Raw genomic sequence first — 26,207 nt, forward strand, 5'->3', positions numbered from 1 at the left:
AGAGGGGGCATTCCAGGAAGAAGAAACAGCCTTGCTGTCACTGTTTGGGGAATTCAATTGTTCAGTTTGACTAGAGCATTGAAATTAAGGTGGGAAGTGACAAAAGTTGAGCCTCAGAGACATAAAAGTAACCCAAGTCTTAATACATATTTAAGATTTTGGAATTTATCTTGTGTTTTAAAAAGATCACTATCTGCCATATAGTCAGCATTAGTAAGAGGTGCTTTGGAGACTTTGGAGATAATCTCTTGAGATAATGTGGAACTGTGATGGTGATCTACACTAAAAAAGTAGCAGTGAACATGGAGAGAATCTATAGGAATCTACAAGAAGTGGGCTCATCAGGTGAAGCAGCCAAGAAAAAGGAAGTGAGGGATGATACCCTGTTTTTCTGACTTGAGCAGCAGGGTGCTTATATTAGCCTTTAATGACATAAGGAGCACAGGGGAAGACTAATTGCGGGCTAAAAATGATATCAAGTTTCAGCTAAAAATGATGGTGACCATCAGTGTTGCTGGTGATAGCTTAATGCATGAAAACACTTTTCTGCCCAGAGAGCACAGAGACAGATTAGATCTTCTTAGATCCAATTGCTGCCCATAGGAATATCCATTTTATAGAACACTTCACATCTTAAATCAGTTGTACATCTTAAGCCATATCTGTTGAGTATAATAAATTGACCACTGTAGGGTCTGTTCAGATATTTGCTAGCACCTAATTGTGAAAGATCCAGCAGCAGGTCAGATCCATCAGCCTCGTGAACTATGATTGTGTCCAAAGTAAAATACAACGTGCAGTTGTTTACACTAGACTTTGGAGCATGTTGTTTTTTTATATGAAGAAAATGAGACCTAGAGGATGAAGGAACCAGTCAGTGATCACACAGGTAGCCAAAGTACCGCAGTATTCTTTTTTAGAGACACAGGGAGGTCTTTACTCTGAGATGAGCCCGTCACATGGCTACTTCCCTGAAAGGAAAGATGAGCCCAACAAGGAGTACCAACGAGAGAGAGAACCCTGGAAGATGACAGATTGTCAGAAAACAGGAAGGAGCGAGGAGGAATGAAGGTATTGCCTACCTCGTGGCTTTCGCCAAAACAGACTGACCTGTTTGAAATTACCAAACGTGAACATGGGTTTCTATGGAGCATTCAACAATTTTGCTTATTTGGTAACTTGGAGCTGAGAACTTGAACATTTAGTTGGGATATCATAAATGCCTAAAATAGTGCAGATGTAGGAAATGACATTTAAAAAGTGAGCTGCTCCTTTCTGTAGACCAAGTCTCAAATTCATACTATGGTCAGGCTTTTCTCAAATTTTCAGATTGACTGAAAACTAGAACAATTTGAATAATTTGTAGATAACTTCTTGCATTGCAATGAATATTAGGCTGTCAAGTGATATTTTTCCTTTGGAGAAAGTTTAAGTGACAAAAATACTATTTTATGTGATCTAGTGATAAAAGTTATTTTATTTCACATTACCCTTTTGTAAGCAAGCCTTTGCAGAATTTTAAGTTAGAGAACATAGTATTTTGTATAATCAAATCCTTAAATATTTGCTTGGACCCTTTTGAAGACTTTAGCTTGTTGTTGTCTTTGCCCTGGTCAGCTACAGAAGCTCACATTTTAGCCCGATGCCTTTCCAAGGAGCCACCTCTGCTCCAGTTGTTCCCTCTCCATCATTTGACATATATTCTGAATGAAGAAGAGTATTTATATTCTTGTTAAGTGGGAGAGAACAGTGTCTGGATACCCTGCACTAAAAATATTACATTTACAGCCTCAGATGGAACAGTATAATTATAAACCATTTCTTAATACAAAAAAGCATCATATCATCATCACTTGAATCAACAAAAATGCCCTTTATATTTACCATTTGGGGAGGAAAGTTCTAATAATCCTAAAAGAGTCACAATTAATGTTAAAAGAGAATCCATCTTAGTGATATTCTTGGTATTGAACTTACATAAATACTTGAAGAAATTTGAATACATTGTTTAAAAATCCATTTCTCGGCTGCCTGTTTATATATTTCTAGCACTTATGTCAGAACAGGATTCTTAAACTCTAACCAAAGTTTTGTATGTCTCTTTAATACCTACATATAAGGTAATACTTTCTAACACACAGAGCTGTTTCTTAGATTCAGCTTGCCAGGGTGCAGCTGATATGTTTATGAAAGGAAGGGTGTTGGTCAACAGAGGTGGTGTCTGTTGTTTTATACGTGACTTTGAAGTCCAATAGAGCTCTGCATCAGATGGCCCCCTGTGAAGGTGTTCTTTGTGGCAGCGTTAGGCACACTAATTTGATATCATTTATTTTTGCAGGAAATACCAATGAACTTTGTGGATCCAAAAGAAATTGACATTCCACGTCATGGAACTAAAAATCGCTATAAGACCATTTTGCCAAGTAAGTTTCTTGAATTAAATAGTTTGTGCTGTGAAGGAGAGGCCTCCCCAGTTCACCCCACTTCTTCCTTTCCCATCCTCACAACCTCCACATACACATCAAAATGGAGTTCAAACACATATAAGACTAAAAATCATTGAAGTGATCTGAGGTTAATAACTTTATCTTCTATTACTCTTACTATAATACTATCTTCTATTACTCAGCTCACAATTCCAGTAGACACTTAGTTGTAAAACTTTATTGTGCCACACAGATGGCCAATTGATTTTCATCAAGGGTGTCAAACAATTCAATGGGGAAAGGATAACCTTTTCAAGAAAACTGAGTATCCACATGCAAAAAAATGAAGTTGGACCCCGCCTCAAACCGTATACAAAAATTAATTCAAAATGGATCAAAGACCTAAATTAAAAGCTAGAACTACAAGACTCTTAGTATAAAACAGTTGTAAATCTTCATGACTTTGAATTAGTCAATGATTTCTTAGATGTGACACCAAAAGTACAGCAACAAAAGAAAAAAATAGATAAATTGAACTTGATCAAAAAGTTTTGTGCTTCAAAAGACACCATCAAGAAAATAGAAAGATGACTTACAAAATGTGAGAAAATATTTGTAAATTATACATCTAATAAGGGACTTATATCTAGCATATGTAAATAACTCTTACAACTCAATTATAAAAAGAAAAATAACCCAAAATATGGGCAAAGGACTTGAATTGACATTTCTCCATAGGAGATGTACAAATGGCCAATAAGCACATGAAAAGATGCTCAACATTGTTAGCCACCAGGGAAAGCAAAACCACAATGATACATTCCTTCACCTCCACATGACTAGAATAAAAAAGATAGACAATGGAAAGTGTTGGCAAGGATGTAGAGAAATTGAAACCTTCTTACGTTGCTGGTGGGGAAGTAAAATGGTGCAGCTGCTCAGGAAACAGTCTGGCAGTTCCTCAAAAGAGAGGATGAGATAAAACTGAGAGCCAGCCTGGATGGTCTAGTGGTTAAAGTTCAGCACTCTCACCACTTTGGTGGCCTGGGTTTGTTTCCCAGTCGTGGAACCATACCAACCGTCTGTCAGTTGCCGTGCTGGGGCGAGGGCTCACGTAGAAGAATTAGAAGGACTTACAACTAGGATATACAACCATGCACTGGGGCTTTGGGGAATTAAAAAAAAAGAGGAAGATTGGCATCAGATGTTAGCTCGGGGCAAATCTTTCCCTGCAAAAAAATAAATAAATAAAAGGTAAAACTGAGAGTTACTATATGACCCAGACATTCCACTCCTAGCTGTGTACCCAAGAGAAATGAAAACATGTGTCCAGACAAAAGCTGTACACAAATGTTTGTAACAGCACTATTCATAATACCCAAAAGTGGAAACAACCCAAATATCCATCAACTGATGAATGGATGAATAAAATGTAGTATATGCACACAACAGAATATTACTCAGCAATGAAAAGGAATGAGGTACAGTTGCATGTTACAACATGGAATCTTGAAAATATTATGCTGAGTGAAAGAAGCCATCCCAAAAAACCTTGTATTGTATAATTCCGTTTATATGAAGGGTCCCAACAGGCAACTCTGTAGAGACAGAAACTACATTAGTGGTTTCCTAGTGTTGGGAGACCTGGGAAGTGACTGCTAAAGGGTACGGATTTTATTTTGGGATAAAGAAAGTGTTATAAAATTGATTGTGGTGATGGCTGCACAACTCTGTGCATAAAAAAAAGAAACAAAACTCTATGATGGCTCACTTTAAATGGTGTGTGAATTATGTCTCAGTGAAGCTGGTACCAGAAAACTTCATTGTGCATAGCAATCACCTGGAGTCCTGGTGAAATCCCAGAGCCCCCGGCCAACCCCAGGGAGTCTCTTTAAGTAGCTCTGCTTTAGGGCCTGGGAAACTGTGCTTCTAGCAAACACCAGGTGATTCTAATACAGATGACGCCAGGCCCACACTTTGAGAAACACTGCTATAGACTGTGCTACAACTAAATTTAGCTCAGTGAAATTCATCGATGTCAAGCAATGAGCTGATGCCAGAAGCCAGTCAGGAATAAGGAACAGCCTGTAAAATGAAGGAGGTCACAGACTGGAGAGGAGAGACAAGTAAACGAGTAATTATGCTCAATGTAATAAGAACCAGAATAGAGATCGAGCCAGGTGGTAGAGGAGGCTTGAGTAATTAATTCTGCCCAGAGCAGCAAAAACACTTCAGAGAGGAAGTAACATTGTCAATCACTAAACAAACAGATGCAGTTGGGTTTTGGCAGAATCCATAAACATCTCAAGGCAACAGCTCAAAAGATGGAGCCTCAAAGATTTCTAAAATGTACAGATGTTGAAAGAGTAGAGTCTTCAGAATTCAGTCCATTAATTCACTCGTAAAACATCAAATTCTCCAGGTTTGTGGTGATAATGAGGATCACTGTTAATGGCGTCTTTGGGCTTCCCGTTCTGGAGGAGCTGGAAACACATGGTTAAGATCACTCCACTACAGCATGCTTTCACCCGATCTATACAGTTCAGTCTATTTACCGAAGGTGTAGTCACTACTGAAGGACGCTTGATAACTACCACTGGCTGAAGGGGATGAACGTGCTTTGGTAGAGCTGGTCTTCTCTCTGTCTGTCTCTTTCTCTCTTAAAATTTTTCATCTAAAATTTACTAAACATTATTAGGGCAGATACATCCATTGCAATTATTACATTTGACCATCTAATCTCAGAAGGATTTGGAAATTATAGGATTATGTCAAAGCTCCGTCTCCTCTGTTTCCTGCCCAGATGGTATCAGACAACCGCCTCACAGTCCTGTGTCAGCGTTTCCATTCCCAGAACTGGGTGGATCGTGTGAACTGGGGCACCTGTGCTGACAACGGGTGTTGCAAATGAAGGATTTTCTGTTGGAAATGTCTGCAGCCTGAATACCCCACCCGCCCCTGTTGCACGAAACATAATGTAGTTACTATAGCTCGGACAAGCCACACCATTGGTTGAAAATCATCAGAAAAGACAAATGAATGTGCAAAGCTGTTCTTATGGTTTATTTTAGACTGTAATATGGGGTAAATTTGAAACACTGCATAAAATAACAATTAGCAAATGATTAAGAGTTAAAATATTAGGATTGTTTTCATTGTTTTAACCCACAATAAACTCTTAAGTTTAAAACTTGCCAGCTTGTACATATTAGTGAGTTTATATAATTTGGAGGGTGTTTTGCCGCAGAAATATGGAAGGCTGAGAACTAGTTAAATTATAGCTGTTTCTCTAAGGATGGCGTCAGCCTGGCTCAGAACACTCCAAGAGGTAGGTCAAAGTGTGAAGCTCAAGTTACATCCAGTTATTTTGCAATATAAACAAATATTAGTCATGAAAACACGTCTATGTCCTAAATCACAAAAGCAATGGGGAAAAAACTGATCATACATCAATATGAAATTATATTTACACAACAATGAAGTATACTAATACATTTTATGTATATTTCTTCCATTGCAGTCAATTTATTTATACAAACATAAAACAATACAGATAAAATTAAAGAACCCCATTTACTCTGGCCATCATTTCATGTAAAACATGTAAAAATTTTAAGTCTGGTAATGTTCCCTATGTAAATTATGATTCCTGTTTTATTATATTAAGTGCCAAAATGGAGTAGATAAGCAAATAAGTGAACCACTCATTAAGGCAGCAAGTTGTGTGGCTAAAGGAAAATAGTGGAGTTAAACTTGACTTCCTATCTGGCAAAAAACATTTACAATTTATGGCAGGCTGCTTAATCTTCCTGTACCGTCCTTTCTTCATCTCCAAAAATAGTGATAATATTATTGCCCTGTAGGGCTACTGAAAGAGTTTAATAATAATAGGTGAAAAATGCAGAGAAAAGTTGCCAGTAGTAGGAAGCCTCAGCTAGTGCTCGTTTCTCCTTCACCTCTCTACCTACCTGAAGATGAATCCATCACTAACCCCAGAACCAATCCAGAAAATAGGGACACTAACTATGGAGAGAAAAGTTTACAGTTTCAAAAGTGAGGTATTTAAGAGCCCTGTTTTCTCCTATAATTTTCACTAGGTTCTTTAAAAGCGAATATCTGTATAATCACCATGCTGCATTCCATGACCAGCACTGTCCACTGAAACCCTCTGCAATGATGGAAATGTGCTGTGTCTTCAGTGTGACAGCCGTGAGCCACATGTGGCCACTGAGCCCTTGAAGTATAGCTAATGTTCTGAGGAACTGATTTTTAAACCTAATTTTATTTTAATTAACTTACATTTAGCTACATGTGGATTGTGGCTACCGTGTTAGACAATGCAGCCTGCAGTCTTCTCTCTCTCCTGCAACAAGTTTGAAGATGACCCCCAATCACCTTGAAGGGGTGGCCGGTCCCTGCCTCTCCTCCCATTTCCCACTTAGGTTGACTCCATCCTCTAGTCCCTGCCTGTGCCCGCCACTAGCAGCGATGCACTTTCCCTCATCTCATAGCTTCTTCTCTTGACTTCAAATCTCAAACATATTTCTTCCTGGAGAGGAAATATCAAGCGCAAAATAACCTTTGGCAAAATCTGCGATGATGCCAATCAAAATATCAGGATCCAGGAACCATTCCATCTGTGAAAGAGAAGATTTAAGATTGCCAAAAGGGGGGGCTGGCCCGGTGGCACAAGTGGTTAAGTGCACGCCCTCTGCTGCGGCGACCCAGGGTTCGCTGGTTCGGATCTGGGGCACGCACAGATGCACTGCTTGTCAAGCCATGCTGTGGTGGCGTCCCATATAAAAAAAGTGGAGGAAGATGGGCATGGATGTTAGCCCAGGGCCAGTCTTCCTCAGCAAAAAGAGGAGGATTGGCAGATGTTAGCTCAGGGCCAATCTTCTTCACAAAAAAAAAAAAAAAAGATTGCCAAAAAGTATTTTAAAGAGACAAGGATGAGAAATTTCCTGTGTCCTATATACCAAATCTGTATGTGTTCAATAATTTGTTGAGAGGAAAAAAGAAAAAGGAAGGAGAGAAGAAGAGAAAGGAGGAAGGGAAGGGGAGGGGAGGAAGGGAAGGGGAGGGGAGGAAAGGGAGGGAGGAAGGAAGGAAGGGAAAGGGGGAGAGAGGGAAAAAGGAAGAAAGAAGAAAAAAACAAGAGGAAGGAAAGAGAAAATAAAAAGGGAGGAGCAGAAGGGAGGGAGGAAAAATGACCAGTGTTCATTCAATGTTTGTAATTGTTATTGATACTGCCCAGGTGAATCATAAATGATTTGCTAAATATTTAACCTATAGTCCAGAAATGTCTATTCTGAAAAAAATTATCATAGAGAATTTGACTAATATGTAGACTTAAAATGCATAACATGAATAAATTATAACAGTAGTGATGAAAATGATGATGAAGACAATAATAGTGATAAAGTTTTGGGTTTTTTTAATCCTTGGCTTTTTAACTCATCTAAACTAACATTAAAAAGGCATTGGTTGGAACCTTACATTTTCCCATACTCAGTAATATGGTTTTTTTCATGTTTTTTAAAAAAAAAGTATTTGGAAACCTCTAAATACTTTGGAAATACTATGAATTGCCAATTTTCTGTGTAAACTTAATTTAGCTTGACAGGGAACCTGCTTCTAAGCAGTTTATAGGGCCGAGCTCCACATCGTAGGCATTATGGAAACTGAAGGGAGTAGGCCTCTTTCAAGTCTAAGTGGTTTGGGGCATTTGTGGAAACTAATAATCAGTGGACACTGAAAAGGACTGAATGTTTTCCTGACCCCTTTACCAAGAAAAGAAGAAAAATCTAGAAAGTCAAAAGCAATGTCCTAGCTCTTTCTAATAGAAATTAATTCTGAATTAAACTCTCCATGAGTCACATACCAAACAGAAATCACGAAGGATACAAAAGTCGAGGGCTCATCACAATCCACTGAGTGCAGGTAGAAGTTGAAGCACCTGAAAGACAAGATGGTAAATACTAAAATGATACTCAGGGAGTCTGAGCAGAGAAAGGAATGCCTAATTCTGCCTGGGAAGGCCGGGGGTGCTTCAGAAAGCTCTTTCTTGAACTGAACCCTGAAGAGTGAGGGAGAGAAGGCAGGGCAGCAACATGAGCAAAAGCGTAGAACCTGCAAGAACGCGGGCTATCTGGGAGACAGACCCGTGTCTGTGCGACTAGATCATGCGGCGCCGTAGAAAGTGGTTATTGATGAGGCTGTGGGAGAAGGTCAAGACGTGCTGGACCCGCTCAGTAAGGAGCTTGGGTCCCATCCTCTAGGTCTGCACTCTCCAGTAGAGCAGCCACTAGCCACATAAATGGCTATGAAAATCTAAACTTAATTACAATGAAAACTTTAGTTCTCCGGTCTGTACCAGCCTCCTTTCAAGTGCTCAGTAGCCACACATGGCTAGTGGCTACAATTTTGGACGGCACAGATAGAGAACATTTCCATTATCACAGAAGTTCTATTGGGCAGTTCTGCTCTAGACCGTCTGGATTGTCAATTCATACTGAAATGAGTTCAGTAGACAGTAAGTTTATATTTAATACCTTCTTGGAAATTCACAAAGTCCTTTAGCATAATAAAGCCCCTGAGAAGTCCTGCAGTGAAAGGAATGTGGTTCAACTTTGGTTAATTCAGTGTGTACCATATTTGTTTGATGACTGAACTCCTTTTTTTTAAAGATGACCTAATTTATAAGTTGTATGACATAATTCTATATGTTATAGAAGAAATTATTTACAGATAACAGTTTGGGAAATGCTGCTATGGCAGTTAGGACCATAGATGGCATTTAGGCAAGGGCATGATGTGATCAGATTTTGTTTTACACAGACCACCATGACACCTATGAGAAGGATAGATTGGAAAAGAAAAAGATTGAAGACGGTAAGACCAGACAGGATGCTCAGGTCCTAGTCTAAGAAGACAGCCACAGGAAGAGAGAAGCCACAGACCCCAGAGCATCTCAGGAGGTAGAAGAGACAGAATACGAGTGATCAGATATGGAGGGTCAAGTCCAGTAGGACAACTGGTTTTCAAACATGGGCTCTGGCTGTGGTAGCACACCTAACAAAGAAGAACAGAGGGCTATCAGGACCCCATGGGGCATGTGGAGTTTCACAAACCTGGGGTATATCCAGAAGGAAACAACAAATAGAAAAACGGTCTGTATCTGAGGAGAGTAGTCTGGGCTAAGATATCTATTTGGGAGTCAGTTACAGTCATGAGAATGAATGAATCACCCAAAAAGGCAGTGTCAGGTGAGCATAGACGAGGGCCAAGCTGAATCCTAGAAGTAGCAACATGAGATGAAACAAGCAGGAGATTGAGAGGAGATCATGGAAGAGGGGTCAGGAGAACCAGACTGCTGTGATCCGGCACCCCAGGGAAGAGGGGACTCCAAAAACACGGTCGACAGTTTTTGAACTGTTCGCGCTGCAGAGAGGACACGAAAGAAAATACCACCATGGGCTCATTGGGTTTAGTAACAAAGAGTCAGTGTTGGCGTGAGCAAGAGCATCTCTGCCTGAGACTAGTGTGAGGACAGACCGACGTGAACACGAGGGGGACTGGACAGTAGATGAGGAGGTAGGAACGGGGGGGTGACAAGCTCTCAGAATTTACCCATCTGGGGAAGGAGAGCGATAGAGCAATTACTAAAGAGGAATGCACGGAACTGGCTTCTTGAAAAATGGAAAGGACGATTTAAATCAATACAATAGACACTTATTGAGCGTCTACTGTATATAGAAGCACCGTGCTAGACACGAGCTCTCAGAGAGAGAATGAAAACCCCCCAGCCTCACCTTCCAGAGGCTCAGAGTTAAAGAAACAATAAAGGGATGACTAGATCTTAATTCATTTATGTAAATGTTGGTAAAAATAACTACCATATTTTTTCACAAAGAGCCTTTCAACTTCTGGATGGAAAGTGATTTTGGGTGTAGGACAGTGCTGCCGGTGCTGCAATAATCGTCCAATATCAGATATTCATGCTGTCCATGACTGCGGACGGCTCCTTCCAAATAGAGAGGGATTCGGGCCAGACTGAGTGTCTGTGCTGGGCAGGACAGAAAAGAGCCAGGACTAGGAGATCTGGTGTGAATTCCAAATTCATAGAACGAGAAAAGGAGCAAAGATGAGGAACGGGTCAAGAATCAAAAACTCACAAAAAATCGCATGAAGTGTAAACTCATCACCTCGGGCTTATGGGCGAGATCTGTGTCAGGAACAGGGGTCAGAGTGGGCCCAGTGGCCCTCAGTGAACACGATGGGTCAGGAGACAGACACACAGACACCCAGCGGCAAACATGGATACCCGCCAGACAGTGGAGATGCGTGTTCACAGGTGTGTGTCCTGGTCCCTGAGCTCTAAGGAACTTTAGAAAGAGCTCAACTGTTTAATGTATTCTTTCTTGTTCTCTTCCTAGATCCCCTCAGCAGAGTGTGCTTAAGACCAAAGACTGTGACTGATTCTCTGAGCACCTACATTAACGCTAATTATATTAGGGTAAGTAAATAGACATCGATTTCTTTCTGATGAGCATGTCGACTTACTGTTTGGAATTGCTGGGTTTAGTTATTTTCCTCAGAGTAGATTAATTTTGATTTAACCTGATCACTAGCAAGTTTTTCGTTTGCTAGTTGTAATCAACACTGGCAGTGGGTCCCTTACAGTGACCTTCCCTTCCTGGGCGTCTGTGGCTTCAAGGCGCTGTACGGGTGCTCTGGGAGGACTGAGCATCACAACCCTCAGTACTGTGCTCAATGCTTACTTTCTGGGAGAACAGCCACGTGAATTGTGGTGCTGGAATCAACAGAGCCGCAGAAGTCTGTGCTGCTTTTGGACGAGCAGAGCTGTCTGTTCTGAAAATCTTTCACCTAAACTTTCAGAGCAAGACATGAACCTCAAAGCCAATATTGTTGTCTCTTTACTCAAACTAGGGCTACAGAGGCGAAGAGAAAGCATTCATCGCCACGCAGGGCCCCATGATCAACACCGTGAATGATTTCTGGCAGATGGTTTGGCAGGAGGACAGTCCCGTGATTGTTATGATCACAAAACTCAAAGAAAAAAATGAGGTATGACCTTCTCCCAAGTGCTGAGCATTACATATTTTCTATATGTATGAGGAAATTGCTATGTACTTAATAACAGATTTAAGAGGGAAACTTTAAGACATTTAAAGGCTAGGTCACTTTATGCTTCAAAAAAATGGTCATTGGTGTTACTCTATGAATGGCAGTTTTCTTTCGGATAAATCAATATACTTGCACGCACGTGTCTTGTTTGTACCCACATGTCCCTGTAAGGAAACGAGAGGCCATGAGTTATCACTCTGATTTACAGGTGGGGAAATAAAAAATTATTCATTCATATCCCAAGTAATTTTTTAGCACCTCCTATGTGACAGGTACTGTTTTAGTTGTTGGCAATATATCAGTAAACAAAACATAGGAAGATTCCTGCCTTTGGTAGATTTTAACTTTCCAGTGGGAGGAGACAGACAAAAAACAACAAGCATAATAAATTCATAAAAATATAGCCTGTTGGAAGGGATAAACGCTATAGGAGAAGAGTGGAGAGGATCAGGGGAGGGAGAGTGAGCCACAGCGTTACGTGGGGCGGGTGGTCACTGAGAAAGAGAGACTTGAAGGAAATGACAGACACCAAGCAACTATCTCAATATCTTCATAACAAGAAATCCAAGAAAGAGACAAAATTAGACTCCATTTCCACACTAGTAGTCTCGTCTAAGAGTCTAGCTTACAGAATACTCATTCTGTATTTTGCATCATAAAAATGAAATTGTCCCAAAAGGTGCTGTCCTAGGTACTGCTTACATTTTAGGGCGTCTTATTGGGATAATTTACAGTCTGATTTTAGTCAGCATTTGTATTTGTTTTCTTGTCAAAATTACTGTACCTGGGCTGTGCCACAACAATAAGAATTTCAGAAAGCTGAGGTTTCCTTGTACCCTTTTGGGGAATTATAACCCTTGAGTGCAGTTCAGTGCTGCTGCTAATCAAGGAAATCCAGGCTCATAAACAGCAGCTTATAAATTTTTTAAAGTTTGTTGTTTTTTTCCATTTTGTGCTACAATAAATGAAGGATTTTTTTTGAAATTTATCCTGGGGAAAAAAGTATATTTTTGGCCAGTAGATGAAGTTATATACTTAATTAACTATGTGGCTTACTAAATAAACGCATTTCTATGAATTTTACATGAAAGCCTGAAGTGGCATAATAAAAATAACCCCTAATATTCTCAGCTGTTTCACCTACAGTCAATCTGTCAGCATATGAAGCCACTGACAATTCCTGCACAGTTGCTTAATATCCGTGACGTTTTACCTTCATGGAAGGAAAAGATTCTTCAAGTTTAAAAGGTGTATTCTCTGTGTATATACATCCATAGAACTTATGTAATACTGCAGGCTAGGTTATCTGAAAAACCTCCCATTGCAACCCAGTTACTGGGTAAATATGAAATAGTATCCATAGCAGAGCTTGAAAAAAAAAAGTAAAGGAAATCCCAGTGGTCAAAAACCAGCGAATTACAGGTTCCTGTGTTTTAATGACAATACAAGACCTGGAGACAAGGCCTTGGGCTAGCAGGAGGTGGAGCTGGAGCTGAGACCTTCCATAAAGTGAGTGGGGCGAGGGCCACGCCGTCAGTGAGAAGGTGGACAGCAAAAACGAGTCTGCATCCCGAGAGGACTGTGTCTGGAAGTTGTCTCTCTGTGTCTGGACTTCTCCTGGGATAAACAGAAAGGTTCTCTTGAGTATGCAGAATTCAAAAACCAGGAAATGCCAAGTGGAGTGATTAACATAAAAAGTAATACTAGATTGGTGACACTCCGAGGCACTTTGCAGAAGCAAAGGCAGACACTTGCTGGATACGTACACTCTCAGCATGTACTTCCCAGAATTTCAACAGAAAAAGCCCAGCCAAACATAAGCTTGCAAGTCAAAATTAATCGACACACAAGTAAATAAATAGCATAAGGAAAAATCAGAAGAAGCAACAAACAGTAGAAATAGATCCACGGGAAATTAAAATAATAGAAACTATAAATATAGGCTATTTTTTTTATAATTAAGCACACAAAATATAAAATAAAAAACTTGACAAAGGAACAAGTTACTATTAAAAAAGACTAGAAAGGGACCGGCCCCGTGGCATAGTGGTTAAGTGCTCGCGCTCCACTACTGGCAGCCTGGGTTTGGATCCTGGGCACGCACCAAGGCACCGCTTCTCTGGCCATGCTGAGGCCACGTCCCACATACAGCAACTACAGGGATGTGCAACTATGACATACAACTATCTACTGGGGCTTTGGGGAAAAAAGAGGAGGAGGATTGGCAATAGATGTTAGCTCAGAGCCGGTCTTCCTCAGCAAAAAGAGGAGGATTAGCACGGATGTTAGCTCAAGGCTGATCTTCCTCACAAAAAAAAAAAAAAAAACAGACTAGGAAGATTTAAAAACAAACCCAAGTCCTAGAAATAAATATTATATAGACATTAAAATGAAAAAAAACACCTCATTTAGACAGGTTTAACAGCAGGCTGGACACAGCTGAATAAATAATTACCTGATTAAAAAATAAAACTAAGGACATTAGCTAGAAGATCAAAATGACCAAAAATATGAAAGAGAATTTAAGACACATAGAGGACACTATTTAAACATACAATATATGTCTGGTGGCTCTTTTAGTAGATGAAAAAGCAGAATGTAAAAAGAGAAGTAATGTTTGAGGAATTAGTGGCTGGGATTTCCCAAAACTGATGAAAGACATGAGCTCTCAGATTTGAAAAGCACAATAAATCCCAGCTGGGTGAGTAACAATAAATCCACAACTGGACATGTCTGTGGAACTGGAAAACACCACAGAGACGATTTTAACAGCCAGAGTGACTAACAAGTGGTTTCTCAAGAGCAGCAATAGAGGCCAAAAATCAACAGAATAATCCCTACAAAGGGATGCAGGAAAATGACTGACAGCCGGAGCTCATGCAGGGTGTAGCAGCATCTCCCTGACCTGAGTGAAATGCATTCCTCCTGCCTGCTTTGCTTTGAGTTACAGTTTTCTAAATAGATTGCCACGATGTCTGTGTTTTCTCAAAGCACATTCATACCCTTACTAATTCTATCTGTCCTTCTATCAAAAACAAAATCGTATAAAATCAACACAGAAAAGGTACTGTAATTTATCTAATTATGTAAACGTTTTGAAACAAATAAATTGTATTATCCACAGAAAACATTACTTACTCGTCAGCGTTGCATATCTATTAAGGACTAACACTCGGCGGAGCACACGTGGAACCATATCTCACAAGGATTACAGAATAGGATGTAGTAACTGTGTCAGCTAAATTATAATTTTTGTTGCCTTGAGCATGTCAATCCTTGAATCTTGCGATGTATTTGTTCTCTTTTACAGAAAAAGTCAGAAATACGCCTTTAGTACTTTAACTTGTTCTTGAACCAAGGTTTCATCAGGACAGAGAAGAGGTTGATTGTTGGTTAGTCGGAAAGCATTGCCTAGAGGTTGAGTGGCATGTGACATATTTTAAAAAGTCCAATGGGGATGATATGAGCAATTGGCGAATATGCCAAAGCCCCAAGAGACAGTAATTCTTCTCCTCTGTCCCCAAGACCAAGGCTGTCATTCTAACAGAACTGCTGTGAGAGATAAATGTGTACTTCCAAGTGGTGTGCTGAGCTGGTGCACTGACGATGCTTGGAACTCTCCGTTCTGAGTCTGCAGAGGAAGAGTCCATCCCATTCTTTCCTGCTCAAGTGCACCATCCTTGGAGCTGACCTCTTGGCACTATTCTCAGAATTCACACTCTCCGTGGAGAAGCCAAGTGCATCTACCGAGAGCTAGAATTTTTTTAAAAAAATAATGCCCACACTAAAGGGTGATTGAAGTTTTTATTTTCCTTTTCGGCTGCATAGTTCAGAAGTTGGAGAGATATTGGTTTTTTTCTTACCATTTTTAGCCTCTTGTCTTTTTAAATGTCTAGGATATATCTTCTGGAAATGTCAAAGTCAAATATACTATGTTACGTGTTTTCTATGTGTAATTTGCTATTATATTTTCCTTTAGCCAGTCATAATCCCAAATATTGCGATAAAGACTTTGACATTTTTTATTATTTATTACTCATTGAATTAAGATAAAAATTTATTTCTGACCAGACTCTCCCAAGATGTAAATATAATACTACAGAGGGAACTGTGACGTTTTACAGATCAAAATGATACTGAGAAGTCTGGGTCAAAAGAAATACACAGTAGACTTCACACTGCCCGGAAAATGCTGTTTACCAAGAATGTGCCAACTTTCAATTGTGTTAAGCGTCATTGTTTGGAATAGACAAAAATCATTTCCTCCAAAATAGTACGAAGGTGGAGTTATCTTTAGAAATTCCCAGGCTTTATATTTTCATGAACCTTTCTAATAAATAAATAAATGAATAACTGCCAGCTCTTATTTAATAATCCCAATATTCTCATACTCACTTTTTATAAAATGAGAATAAACAAAAAAATTCAAAAATAGAGCTGAAAAGTCAGTTATCTTATATTGGAAGAAAAGAGAGGAGATTTTATTGCTAGTAAATCTGAGTTCCTTCATTTAGATAAATTCAGGAAGAAGAGAATCTCTCTGGAAAGAAATAACGTTGAAAACACAGTGTTCAAACTTTTTTTACATGAACTATTGCATTGCTAGAGAAGATATAGTGTCCAAAACCTGCAAAGCTGGAGTTAGATGGGTCCAAAAATGTCAAGAAGCATTTGCACACTTCCCTCCTTTCCTGGAAAGGGATGGGAGGGGCGGTGAGCAGCCTCCGGTGCAGTCTGAGGACTTGGGAAGGAGCTGTAAACGATCACATTCTTCTTACTGTGGAAGATGCTTTCTACCCACAACCATTTATTGAATGTATGTGCTAAGCATAGTTCATCCATAAATTCAGCTAATTTTCACTCTTACTCTACAAAGTAGGTTTTACTCTCCCTATATTACGGATGTGAAACCTGAAGGTCAGAGAGGTTAAACCATTTGCCTAAAACCTCAAAATTAATGAGCGATGGAGTCCAAATTTTCATCCAGGTTTGTTCAATTCCAAAGCCCATGCACTTAGTCATTGCCTCAACTTAATAACAGGCCAAGTAAGGACACAGGACAGTAGAAGGCGAGCCACCCACTGTCGGCCTCAGAGAGCAGTCGAACACCAGATTTGTCTTTCATGAAGTGAGAGTCACTTGGTGATTTGGCCTAACAGAAGACTTCTCTCGAGTGTGTAACACGGCCATGTTCTTCATCGGTATTTACATGAATCTCTCATCCAAGCTAAGCTATGTGACTTCAGTACTTATAAACCCCATTTTGCTCATTGACCTATTCAGCACTTTGCAAACAGTTTAACCTGAAAAAAGCAAATAAAGAAATCGTATTTTAAATTTTTTCTTCTTTCGTTCGCTTCCTTTCTCTGATAAAATTATAGAAAAGATTGATTTTGGTTACATTTATTTGGCCAAATAGCTCATATGGTGCCTTTGAGCTTCTCAGCAGGGCCCTGTAGAGTAAGCGGGTACACGCGGGAGCGTAATCCAGGCAACGCGACAGCTAGAAAGCACACTCGAACCACACGGCACAGGTGAGGGGAGCGGCTGGTGTGGCTTTAGCACGTGCAGCTCGGTGGAGTGAGGGAGATGAGGCTGGAGTGTTAAACTGTGGGGAAGAATGTAGGACTATGCTAAAAAAAAAAAAAAAAAAAAAACCTCTGGGCTTCATTATATGGGTAGCAGGGAGCCACTAAAGGTGTTTTGGAGTAGAGTGACATCATGTCATTTGTCTATCAGGAACACAATTGGTGATAGTAGATGGGATTTGGATTTGAGAAAGGCACGGAGTAGTGCCCTAGGGGGGACAAGGGATTCATGCCCTGTACCAAGAACGAGAGGACAGGAGCAAACCAAGTCCCATATCCGGGGCGTCTGTCCCGACCAGGTCAGGGAGGGTGATATTGGAGGCCAACCTGTCGTTCAGACAGTGGAGACCCCTGACTTCCTGGAGGACCAGAATGAGACAGTTAATGTCTAGAGAGGCAGCAGCCCAGCACTGCCCAGCAACGGCACTCAGCCTGGTCCCATTTCCCGCCTGACCAGGGCTTTGACAGTTATGCTGCCGGAGCAAGTAAGGGCGACCAGAAACTCAGAGGCTGACAGCCCCAAGCAAAACACCCACCTCTTTTCAAACACGCTTCTATTCCCAGGGTCCTGGCACCTGAACTTCGAATCTGCTAGGTTATACTCAATTGCTTTAGCCTCTTCACTTCTAACTGTAGTTAGAAGTTAACACAGTTAACCAAAAAAAGTCAGAGTGGGGAATGACACACACACAAAAACTAAAGTTTTTTTTTTATCTTAAACCATGTACATTTGTTCATGTTAAAATTTGTTCATTATTTTATTATAAGACTCAGTCTTTTGGGGGTTTTTTGAGTATTGGTCTGAGGCTGAAGTTCCAGATCACAGAGCTTGTGTAAATAGTGCCGTTTATACATCGTTAAAATTTCCCCTTTCAGTTTCTTTAAAATGAGAGAACACAGAAAGTTTGTAAACAACATGAACGCAGAGTCCTGTCTAGATCTCCAGACTCTGCTCTAATGTCTACGACGGTCCACTGAACCTGATTTGACTGCAGTTTTCTTTCCTGATTCACTCCTTTTCTAATGAAAAACTTATTCAACTTGTGCAATTACTTCAGAACAACTTTTTTTCTTTTCACCCTAATGTTCTATTGATTCATGTAAACCTTAATTCAGTTATTAGGCTTCAATAACAAGTACAACTGCCGTAAAGAGGTTTGGATATAAATACCAGTGAGTGAGCATACAGTTCAGCAGACAGCAGCCGAAGTGCTGGGCTCGGTAAGAGAGGGGACAGAGGGTGTGCTCAGCTTTCTTCCCAGAGGGAAGGGAGGGCGTTGGCTACGAGACTGCAGAAATCAAAGACAGAAAGTTTAATTAATAAAGTGCTTTTGCTCAGAGGGTCCTAACCCCCAAGGGAATTTTTGCAGAGACCCCTACCAAAGGCCCTGAGCTTCAGTTTCCTCTGCTGTAAAATAATAGTAATAGTTATTATTATTATCATCAATCATTTTCAATTACCTGCTCTACCTTACTTCAGTGACTGTGGAAGGGATTACTGACATGTCGGGGATTAATGAAGGTACTTTTAATACTAAATTGCTGCACCTATGTTAGCAATATTTAGCTGGAACACCAGGAATAACAGTAACAGCAATAATAATAACCATGGACAGTCTGCCCCATTCTGTCCTCTCAGATACTAATGGAACCCAGATGAAGCTGACCCTCTTCTCTGTTTATTTAGAGCCACATCCCATGTGATGATACATGTCTTTAGCTTGAAAAGCAAATTCTCTTTGATTTTAAATGTATAGAATTTAAAAAGAAAGTAACTTAAAAATAGATTTTTTGTCAGGCAACTAAACTATAAACTTCTTTATACACAAGCAGCCCTCACGTGGTGGAGGCGACAGGGAAGGTCAAAGAAAAAAGTATGAGTTTGTGTTGCTTTGGACTGCCTTCCACTCTTGCCATCACGCACTGATTGTGGGGAAATGGTTGATGTCCAGAATCTTTACCGCCAGGGTTTGCTGATTACTTGTTTGCACAAGAGACACATGACACTCTGAAAAGCTCTTTCTCCTCCAAATTATGAATTCTTGGAATTCATAATTAATAGATAATTTTACTGAAAGGCTAGCAGAAGAAGAGTGATGATTTGGGGTTATATTCTGCTAGATAGCATGCTCTTTTGAATTACCTACAGTTAGTGTGGCTTCACTATATTATCTGTAAGAGAGCATTTTCCTTCCTTGTGGTTTCTGCCTCCTTCATATCATTGTTAGCACCGCAATAAAGAACCTAAAAAGCAGTTCAGGAAAATCATTTGAGCATGAGCTTGTGCTCCTAGAAACAACTCCATTTGCGGCTCTCCCCCACCTGGTATTCAAAAGCACCACAGTTATCTGGTCTCTTTTTCTACACTCTCCTAAAAGGGGGAAAAATGTATTCAGTGTGTAAAAATAAGCCATTGTGTCTCAGAAAGGAGATTCAATGCTAATTAAGGGTTGTTCGAATGAACAAGTCACACCGCATTGTCTACTGAGAGCCGGCTGTCAACTGCATTTTTGGTAAAGAGTCAAGAAAAACATTCAAGAGGTCCCCGGCAAGCTTGGGAGAGAAGCGAGCAACACTTCCCTTTATCAAGAAGGTGCACGAGCCTGTTCAAGCGCTGTCGAGAGGCAGGGTGCAGGCTGCGAGCTCCTGCCTCCCAGCTTTTCCTACGGGTTTTGAGAGCCACCTTCCCACAGAGGGGCCTGCTGCGCAGGTCTGATCCTGAGCAATCGGGGCATGTGTGCTGGACCGCTGCACCGCTGCATGCCTCTTTCTTTGTGCAATAACCTTTCTCAAGAGTCTTCGTCACTCTTCTTGGATTCATCTGGGAGGCCTGAGTCTTAAGATACACAATGGCTCTGGTCTTGCAGCGAAATAATTGATGCTCCATTGAAAGAAACCAGGCAAATTGGTTAGTATGATTATCTTTAACAAACTGGGGAAATTTTAGACATTTGACAGCTCGTAAATGAGGAGGGAAATAAATTGCTCTATTTTTAAAGGGTTTCTTTTCTTAATGTTAGCGTTATGTCAGCTAGAGTAAGCCTTTAGCCTGATTGCCTGACAGTCTTGGGGGTAGGGGTGGTGTGTAAATAGAGGTGAATGATTTACTTTGTTTGGAAAAGGACCAGAACTAGAGGATGCAAACGTGTTTTTATTGTAACGGATGGAAGAAACAGTGATTCCACCGGGCGGAGTGATGTCCTTGGGGCTCCTGCGTGTGGGTGGCTGTTACTTGGCGTGATGAGCCCTGAGGTGCGTGTCTGATCCTCTGCATGTCTCTTCCTTCAGTGCTGTGGTTCCGTGGGTCTTTTGCTGCTCTCTTGAATCTATAAGTACTTATATTTTAAGGGTGGTTGTATGCCTTTGACATAGATGTGAAGAAACAAGTGTCCTGAGTCCTAAAATGTACCAAGTGAAGGCAACAAGTGAAAGAATTTCTCTATAAATGTGTGTGTGTGTTTGGAAGAAAATAACAAGTTCTATTTAAACAATGTTTCTAAAATTACATGCTTCCCTGGGCATCAAAATAAAGCAATACCTTTCACACTTTACATTCTTAATCATTAAAGTATGTGGTAGAAATTAATAGTTCTTTTGCAATTGTTTAAAAGGCAAAATAGTAAATAACATAGGCTTATGTATATGCTTGAATCTCATTTTGTGGTTTTCTTTTAATAATGTAGCTAGGATATAATAATAATAATGTTTAATGCATGATCTAATGCATAATTAAGCAATGATCTAATGACTTTAGATCAAAAATCTATTCCATCACTCAGTAGATGTAAAATATAACAACAACAATGATAATAACAACATATTTGAGTGCTGACTTTCTCTTAAGTGCTTTCCATGTATTAAATCTTGAGGAAACTGAGACCAGAGAGATAAAGTATCTTGCTTATGGATTCACAGCTAATAAGTAGTGGAACCAAAATTTGGAGCCAGGCTCTCTGAACCCAAAGCCTGCACCTTAACTATCATATTAAATTGCCTTGTTTGCAATATAGTTATCATTACTCTTATTAAACCCTTCAAAGAGGATCCAGTATAAAAATATTTTTAAATAATTTTGTTATACATTGATTTCAATGGACCCCGTGGGTGAAAAGGCCATTGGTTCTGGAAAGTATAACAGCACAGGTGTGTTAATGGTCAGTACATCTGCTTCACATACAAGGGAAACTTCCTGCAGTGGCATCTGGCGCATCGCAGATGCTCTTGTTAGACGCTTTCATCTGAAGGAGCAGGACAAAGTGGCTTGCCTCAATCATCATGAGAGAACGTTCCTCTATTTCTAGTCATCACAGGGTAAATTCTACTATTTGGATCTTAATTCTTTAATTAAGTTTTTAAATAGCTCTTTCTATTTAGTTTCTCTGTGGGGTTTTGGGAAATTTTGCCTGAATTATTTTTTTTATGGGATTAGTAGCAAGAGTGTTTGACATGCGTAGGTAACAATTGATACCTTGTTAAAAAACCAAGTGATTGAGATATAATTTACAAAGCATAAAAGCCACCTGTTTAAAATGGACAGTGTTTCAGTGGTTTAAGTACATTTACAGTATTATAAAATTGACATGTAATTTTTAAAAATTAATTAAGTAAAAACTCTTGAGATGCTTGAATGAAAAGCACTCCAAGGCCAGCGAGAACCATCACTATGTGCCTTGTTCCTCTTTCCCCTTCCCCAGAAATGCGTGCTCTACTGGCCAGAAAAGAGGGGCATATATGGGAAAGTCGAGGTTCTGGTCGCCAGCGTAAAGGAATGTGACAACTACACCGTTCGAAACCTTGTCTTAAAGGTAAGACCACGTGGCTACAGCTGGCTACAAAGTAGATGACATTGAGGAGTCCATTTCCACTTGGAAATTTTTATCCTAGTAAGTGCTGCAGAGTGAATGTAAATAAGTTAAAGAATGTCAAGATCAAAGAGAAACTGTAACCATTCCTTCGTGCATTTCTTTGTTGTCAGCTCCGGTCAGTGTGTGGAATAATCAAATTAGTGTAAGTAGACATTAGGGAAATTCACTAAGTAGGATTTTGTGACCTAATTTACATTTTAAAAAATCTCTGATTTAACCTTCTGAACACCTTTAACTAAAGGCTTGCGCTGGAGATTTTACCATGATTTTTTTTTTCTTTTTAATGTCACTTTGGTCTCAGCAGCTTTAAGTGAGGCCTGGAAACTGAAGGAGAAATCTGCCCTGTGGGTGGCCGTGGGAGGCAAGCCCAAGGTGTTGATGAGATCTTCCCAAACTCGGAGTTACAGTAATTTATAGGGACTTTCCCCAAACAAGTTTACATCATAGAAACCTTATCTTATTTTGATCATGGGCAGCAGATGCCAAGGAACGTTGCCATGGTATTGTTTTTGCTTCTGGAGAACAGTCGTCCCATAGACTCCCATCCAGTCTCGAGCTCACTGCTGGGGCGGAATCACCACAGAGAAGGAGCAGAGCAGAGCAGCACTGGCGGTTTTAGTGGGAAGTTCAGGGAAGGACGCACTGACCCACACTGTTTGTCAACTCCTGTCCTCCGGGGCCTGGTCCACGCCAGGCCCCAAGCTGCGCACAGGGCTGAGACGATGCTCGCCCAAAGCAGTTCCAATCAGGGACCACTTGTAGCTCCTTTACTCCCGGGGGACTGCTCACTGCTGTTAAAAACTGGAATTGGGGATGAGTGTAGAATACTGGAATGATGGAATAACTCATAGAATTGAGTGTTCTTATATCAGTTAATATGTTTATAAAGAGTAGGAAACACACTATATCCCAAGTCTTTCTTGACTACATTTTCGTCTACAATTTTCTTTAGCAAATTACAAACATTATTTAGCATATGTTACCTATACATTTTCTGTGTTAAATATATATTCTCATTTAACAGAGGCAAGACTCAAACTTTGACATCAGGATATTTACAGTCAAGTTTTCTCGAGGTGAAAACTTTACTAGATTTTTTTCCACCTAGAAATAAGTTGCCAGCAAGATGGGAGTGATAGAGGCATTGAGTACTGTGGTTTGGATGACTTTTAGTTCCATAAGTAAATGAGGCATTTGGTGGCTGTTGCTATTTTCAGCAAGGAAGTCACACCCAACATGTGAAGCATTACTGGTACACCTCGTGGCCCGACCACAAGACTCCAGACAGTGCCCAGCCCCTTCTTCAGCTCATGCTGGATGTAGAAGAAGACAGACTTGCTTCCTCGGGCCGAGGGCCTGTGGTTGTCCACTGCAGGTAAGGCATGCGCTTCCTTTCTGCCTGAGCAACTGTCCGTCCTTCGAAAATCATAGAGCGGGTGGAAGTTGGGTTTTGCTTCCTGGTTGTGACTTGGTTGGTAAATTAAATATCTATGGAAATTGGTTAACTTCCTAATATTTGAGTCTTTATCAAGATGATGTTTACAGAAATAAAGTGACATTATTAGGGCCTTTTCAGCAAACGATTACCTTGAGAACAGGAGACCTTCTTCAGTCCTATACCTTGAAACTTATATTGATTCATTTATTCTCATCAGTCTCGTATGCAGCAGGAGTGACAGGTTTTTTAAAATCATCCATGGCTTTTTTGTCGTTTGAAGGTGGCACCAGAACTATACTTGAACTGTGTCTTGATAACATTTATTATGTCAAATTTAGTGAAAACCAGTCAACTATTTTAAAAGTTATTTCATGAAAAACGGATGGAAGTAAATTTATGAAATGGGAAATGGGCAAGTGGCAGTTCGCCAAAGGAAAACCAAGTGCTGTTACCGGAACATGGGGTACTGGAGGCCAGGCTGACAAAGAGACAGATGCCCAAGGTGGTTCCCTTGGCAAGGAGAGCTTGAAGCTCTCCTCTCGTAACTGATACCTGACCCGCCTTGTTTTCCTTTTAGTGGGCCCAAACTAAAGCAAATATTTTTAAAGTTATTTACATACCCAGTCATTTATTCTCCATACTATCTCAAAATAATTTGTCTTGCTTTGTTTAACCTCATAAGTCTTATAAGATGGCTTTTGCAAAAACCTTTAATAAGTAAAATACATTATTTTAGATTATAATTTTGGCCTCCTTCATTTTGAACCTTTGTGGTTTAATTAAGAATAAAGTTTACTGATTTATTCAAAGGCATCATTATCCAGTTTCTAGCTCTAGGCCTGATCCTAAACTTAGCATGGGGGCAAAGAAAAGCAGCCTAATTGGCCGTGCTTTAGGGCTGGACCTGTCCTCCACCCAAAACCATGAAACACTCAGGATGTCTAAAACGAACTGGCCACTTCCCCTATAAAATCAGCTCCCCTTCTGATTGCTATTTCTAAGAATGAGACCATCTTTTTTCCAGGCACTCGACCCCAATTGTTGACAGTTATCTTTGGCCCTCCTCTCAGCTCCAGCTGCAGTATCTAATCAGTCACCAGATTGGCTTTCCCTTCAAAGCGTCTCCCGTAATCATCCCTTCCTGCCCAACCACCAAGTTCAGGCCCTTATGACCTCATCGTGTGTTTTAGAAGTAGTCGGCTAATTGCACAAACACACCCCACTTCCCGATGCCCCACCCCCAGTATGGCCTACTGCGTGCATGTTCCTAAAACCCTCTTTTGTCACATGAGTTCCTGCTCAGAACTTCTCAATGGCTTCCCATTGCCTGGACCATAAGTTCTTGACCTGGGGTCTATGGATGAACTCAGGGGTGAGTGAATGCCTTCAAATTGCCTGAACAAATTTGGGTATGTAAAGTCACATGAATTTTTCTGGGAAGTGAAAGTTCATAGTTTTCACAAAATTCTCAAAAAAAAAAAAAGAGTATCACTGTTGAAGAGAATGAAGACCAGACCTCTCAGCTTTCCATGTAAGATCGTTTATAGAGCGCAGTGTATCTTCCCAGTCTTATTTCCCACTATTTCTCTAAAAGAACTTTCTTTTCAAGACAAGCTAGTCTACCCACTGTTGCACATCATGTATCCTGTTCTGCAGCAATTCTTTATATCCTTCTCATCCATGGAATATTCTCAGTCATGAGAGCCAAAATGCCTGCCATTCGCAGGGTGCAGTTCAAACCCTCTCTCTTCAGTGAAACAAACTACAGGCACTTCAACCAAAAAGGACCCATTCCACCTCTGAATTCCTCTGCACTCACATTCAGGAGGAAACAAGTGCCAAATATGAGAAGTAAATGCTATTTGAGTGCCAAGAGGGGAACTATTAATTCAAACCATGGTGACTGAAGAAAGCCTCTAAAAGTTGGAATGATGTTGAACAGGATCTTAAAAAATGACCAGTGTTTGTGGTTTTAAAAGGTGGTAGGGAGGGCATTTCTGACTGAAGAAAATCTTTAACACACAAAGGAAAATTGGAAAATAAAAGGCATTTTTGGCAATAATTCCTGTAAATTTAAAAAGTGGCTGGGCCGGCCCAGTGGTGCAGCGGTTAAGTGCGAGTGCTCCGCTTTGGCGGCCTGGGATTCGCAGGTTCAGATCCTAGGCGCACACCGACACACCACTTGTCAAGCCATGCTGTGGTGGCGTCCCATATAAAGTAGAGGAAGATGGGCACGGATGTTAGCCCAGGGCCAATCTTCCTCAGCAACAAAGAGGAGGATTGGCATCGGATGTTAGCTCAGAGCTAGTCTTCCTCACAAAAAAAAAAGTGGCACAAAGGTACAGGGAGCACAGTAAGAAGTTGGTCACAGTCATAGGCTGCCAGGTCATGACCAATGAGGCTCTGACATGGTGCTGTCACTATGGGAGCATCTACAGTCTTTGAGTAGAGAGTAATACGATCAAGTCCCTGTTTTAGAAAGACGAACCTGGCAGCTGTGTGTATCATGAGGCTTGGAAAAGACTTGAGGCTTGGAAACCATCGTGAGATCATTGCTAATCATGAAGTAAGGAGAGGTCGAAAACTTGAGCACAGGCTATAGGAAGGAAAGCCTGGATCCCAAAAGCTCAGTAGAGGTGGAAATGTAAGAGCTGGTGACAGATTGGACGTGGGAGTTGAGAGAGGGGGAGGTGTTGAAGATGGCGCCAAGATTTCTAGGCTGGAAAACTTGTGGCTGACT

At 40.5% G+C, this 26,207-nt stretch overlaps 1 protein-coding gene across 1 annotated transcript in view; it reads left to right on the forward strand.

Annotated features, from left to right (window-relative positions):
- The window catches only part of PTPRR (protein tyrosine phosphatase receptor type R), a 226,120-nt gene that overhangs the window by 183,545 nt on the left and 16,368 nt on the right, over window positions 1-26,207 (forward strand). Inside the window, exons 8-12 of the mRNA XM_058559189.1 lie at window positions 2,339-2,423; window positions 10,865-10,944; window positions 11,379-11,516; window positions 21,859-21,969; window positions 23,247-23,404. Coding sequence (XP_058415172.1) covers window positions 2,339-2,423; window positions 10,865-10,944; window positions 11,379-11,516; window positions 21,859-21,969; window positions 23,247-23,404 — 572 coding nt within the window. The remainder of the gene's footprint in view (window positions 1-2,338; window positions 2,424-10,864; window positions 10,945-11,378; window positions 11,517-21,858; window positions 21,970-23,246; window positions 23,405-26,207) is intronic.

This window comes from Diceros bicornis, chromosome 17 (assembly GCF_020826845.1).
Source record: "Diceros bicornis minor isolate mBicDic1 chromosome 17, mDicBic1.mat.cur, whole genome shotgun sequence".
Taxonomy (NCBI): domain Eukaryota; kingdom Metazoa; phylum Chordata; class Mammalia; order Perissodactyla; family Rhinocerotidae; genus Diceros; species Diceros bicornis.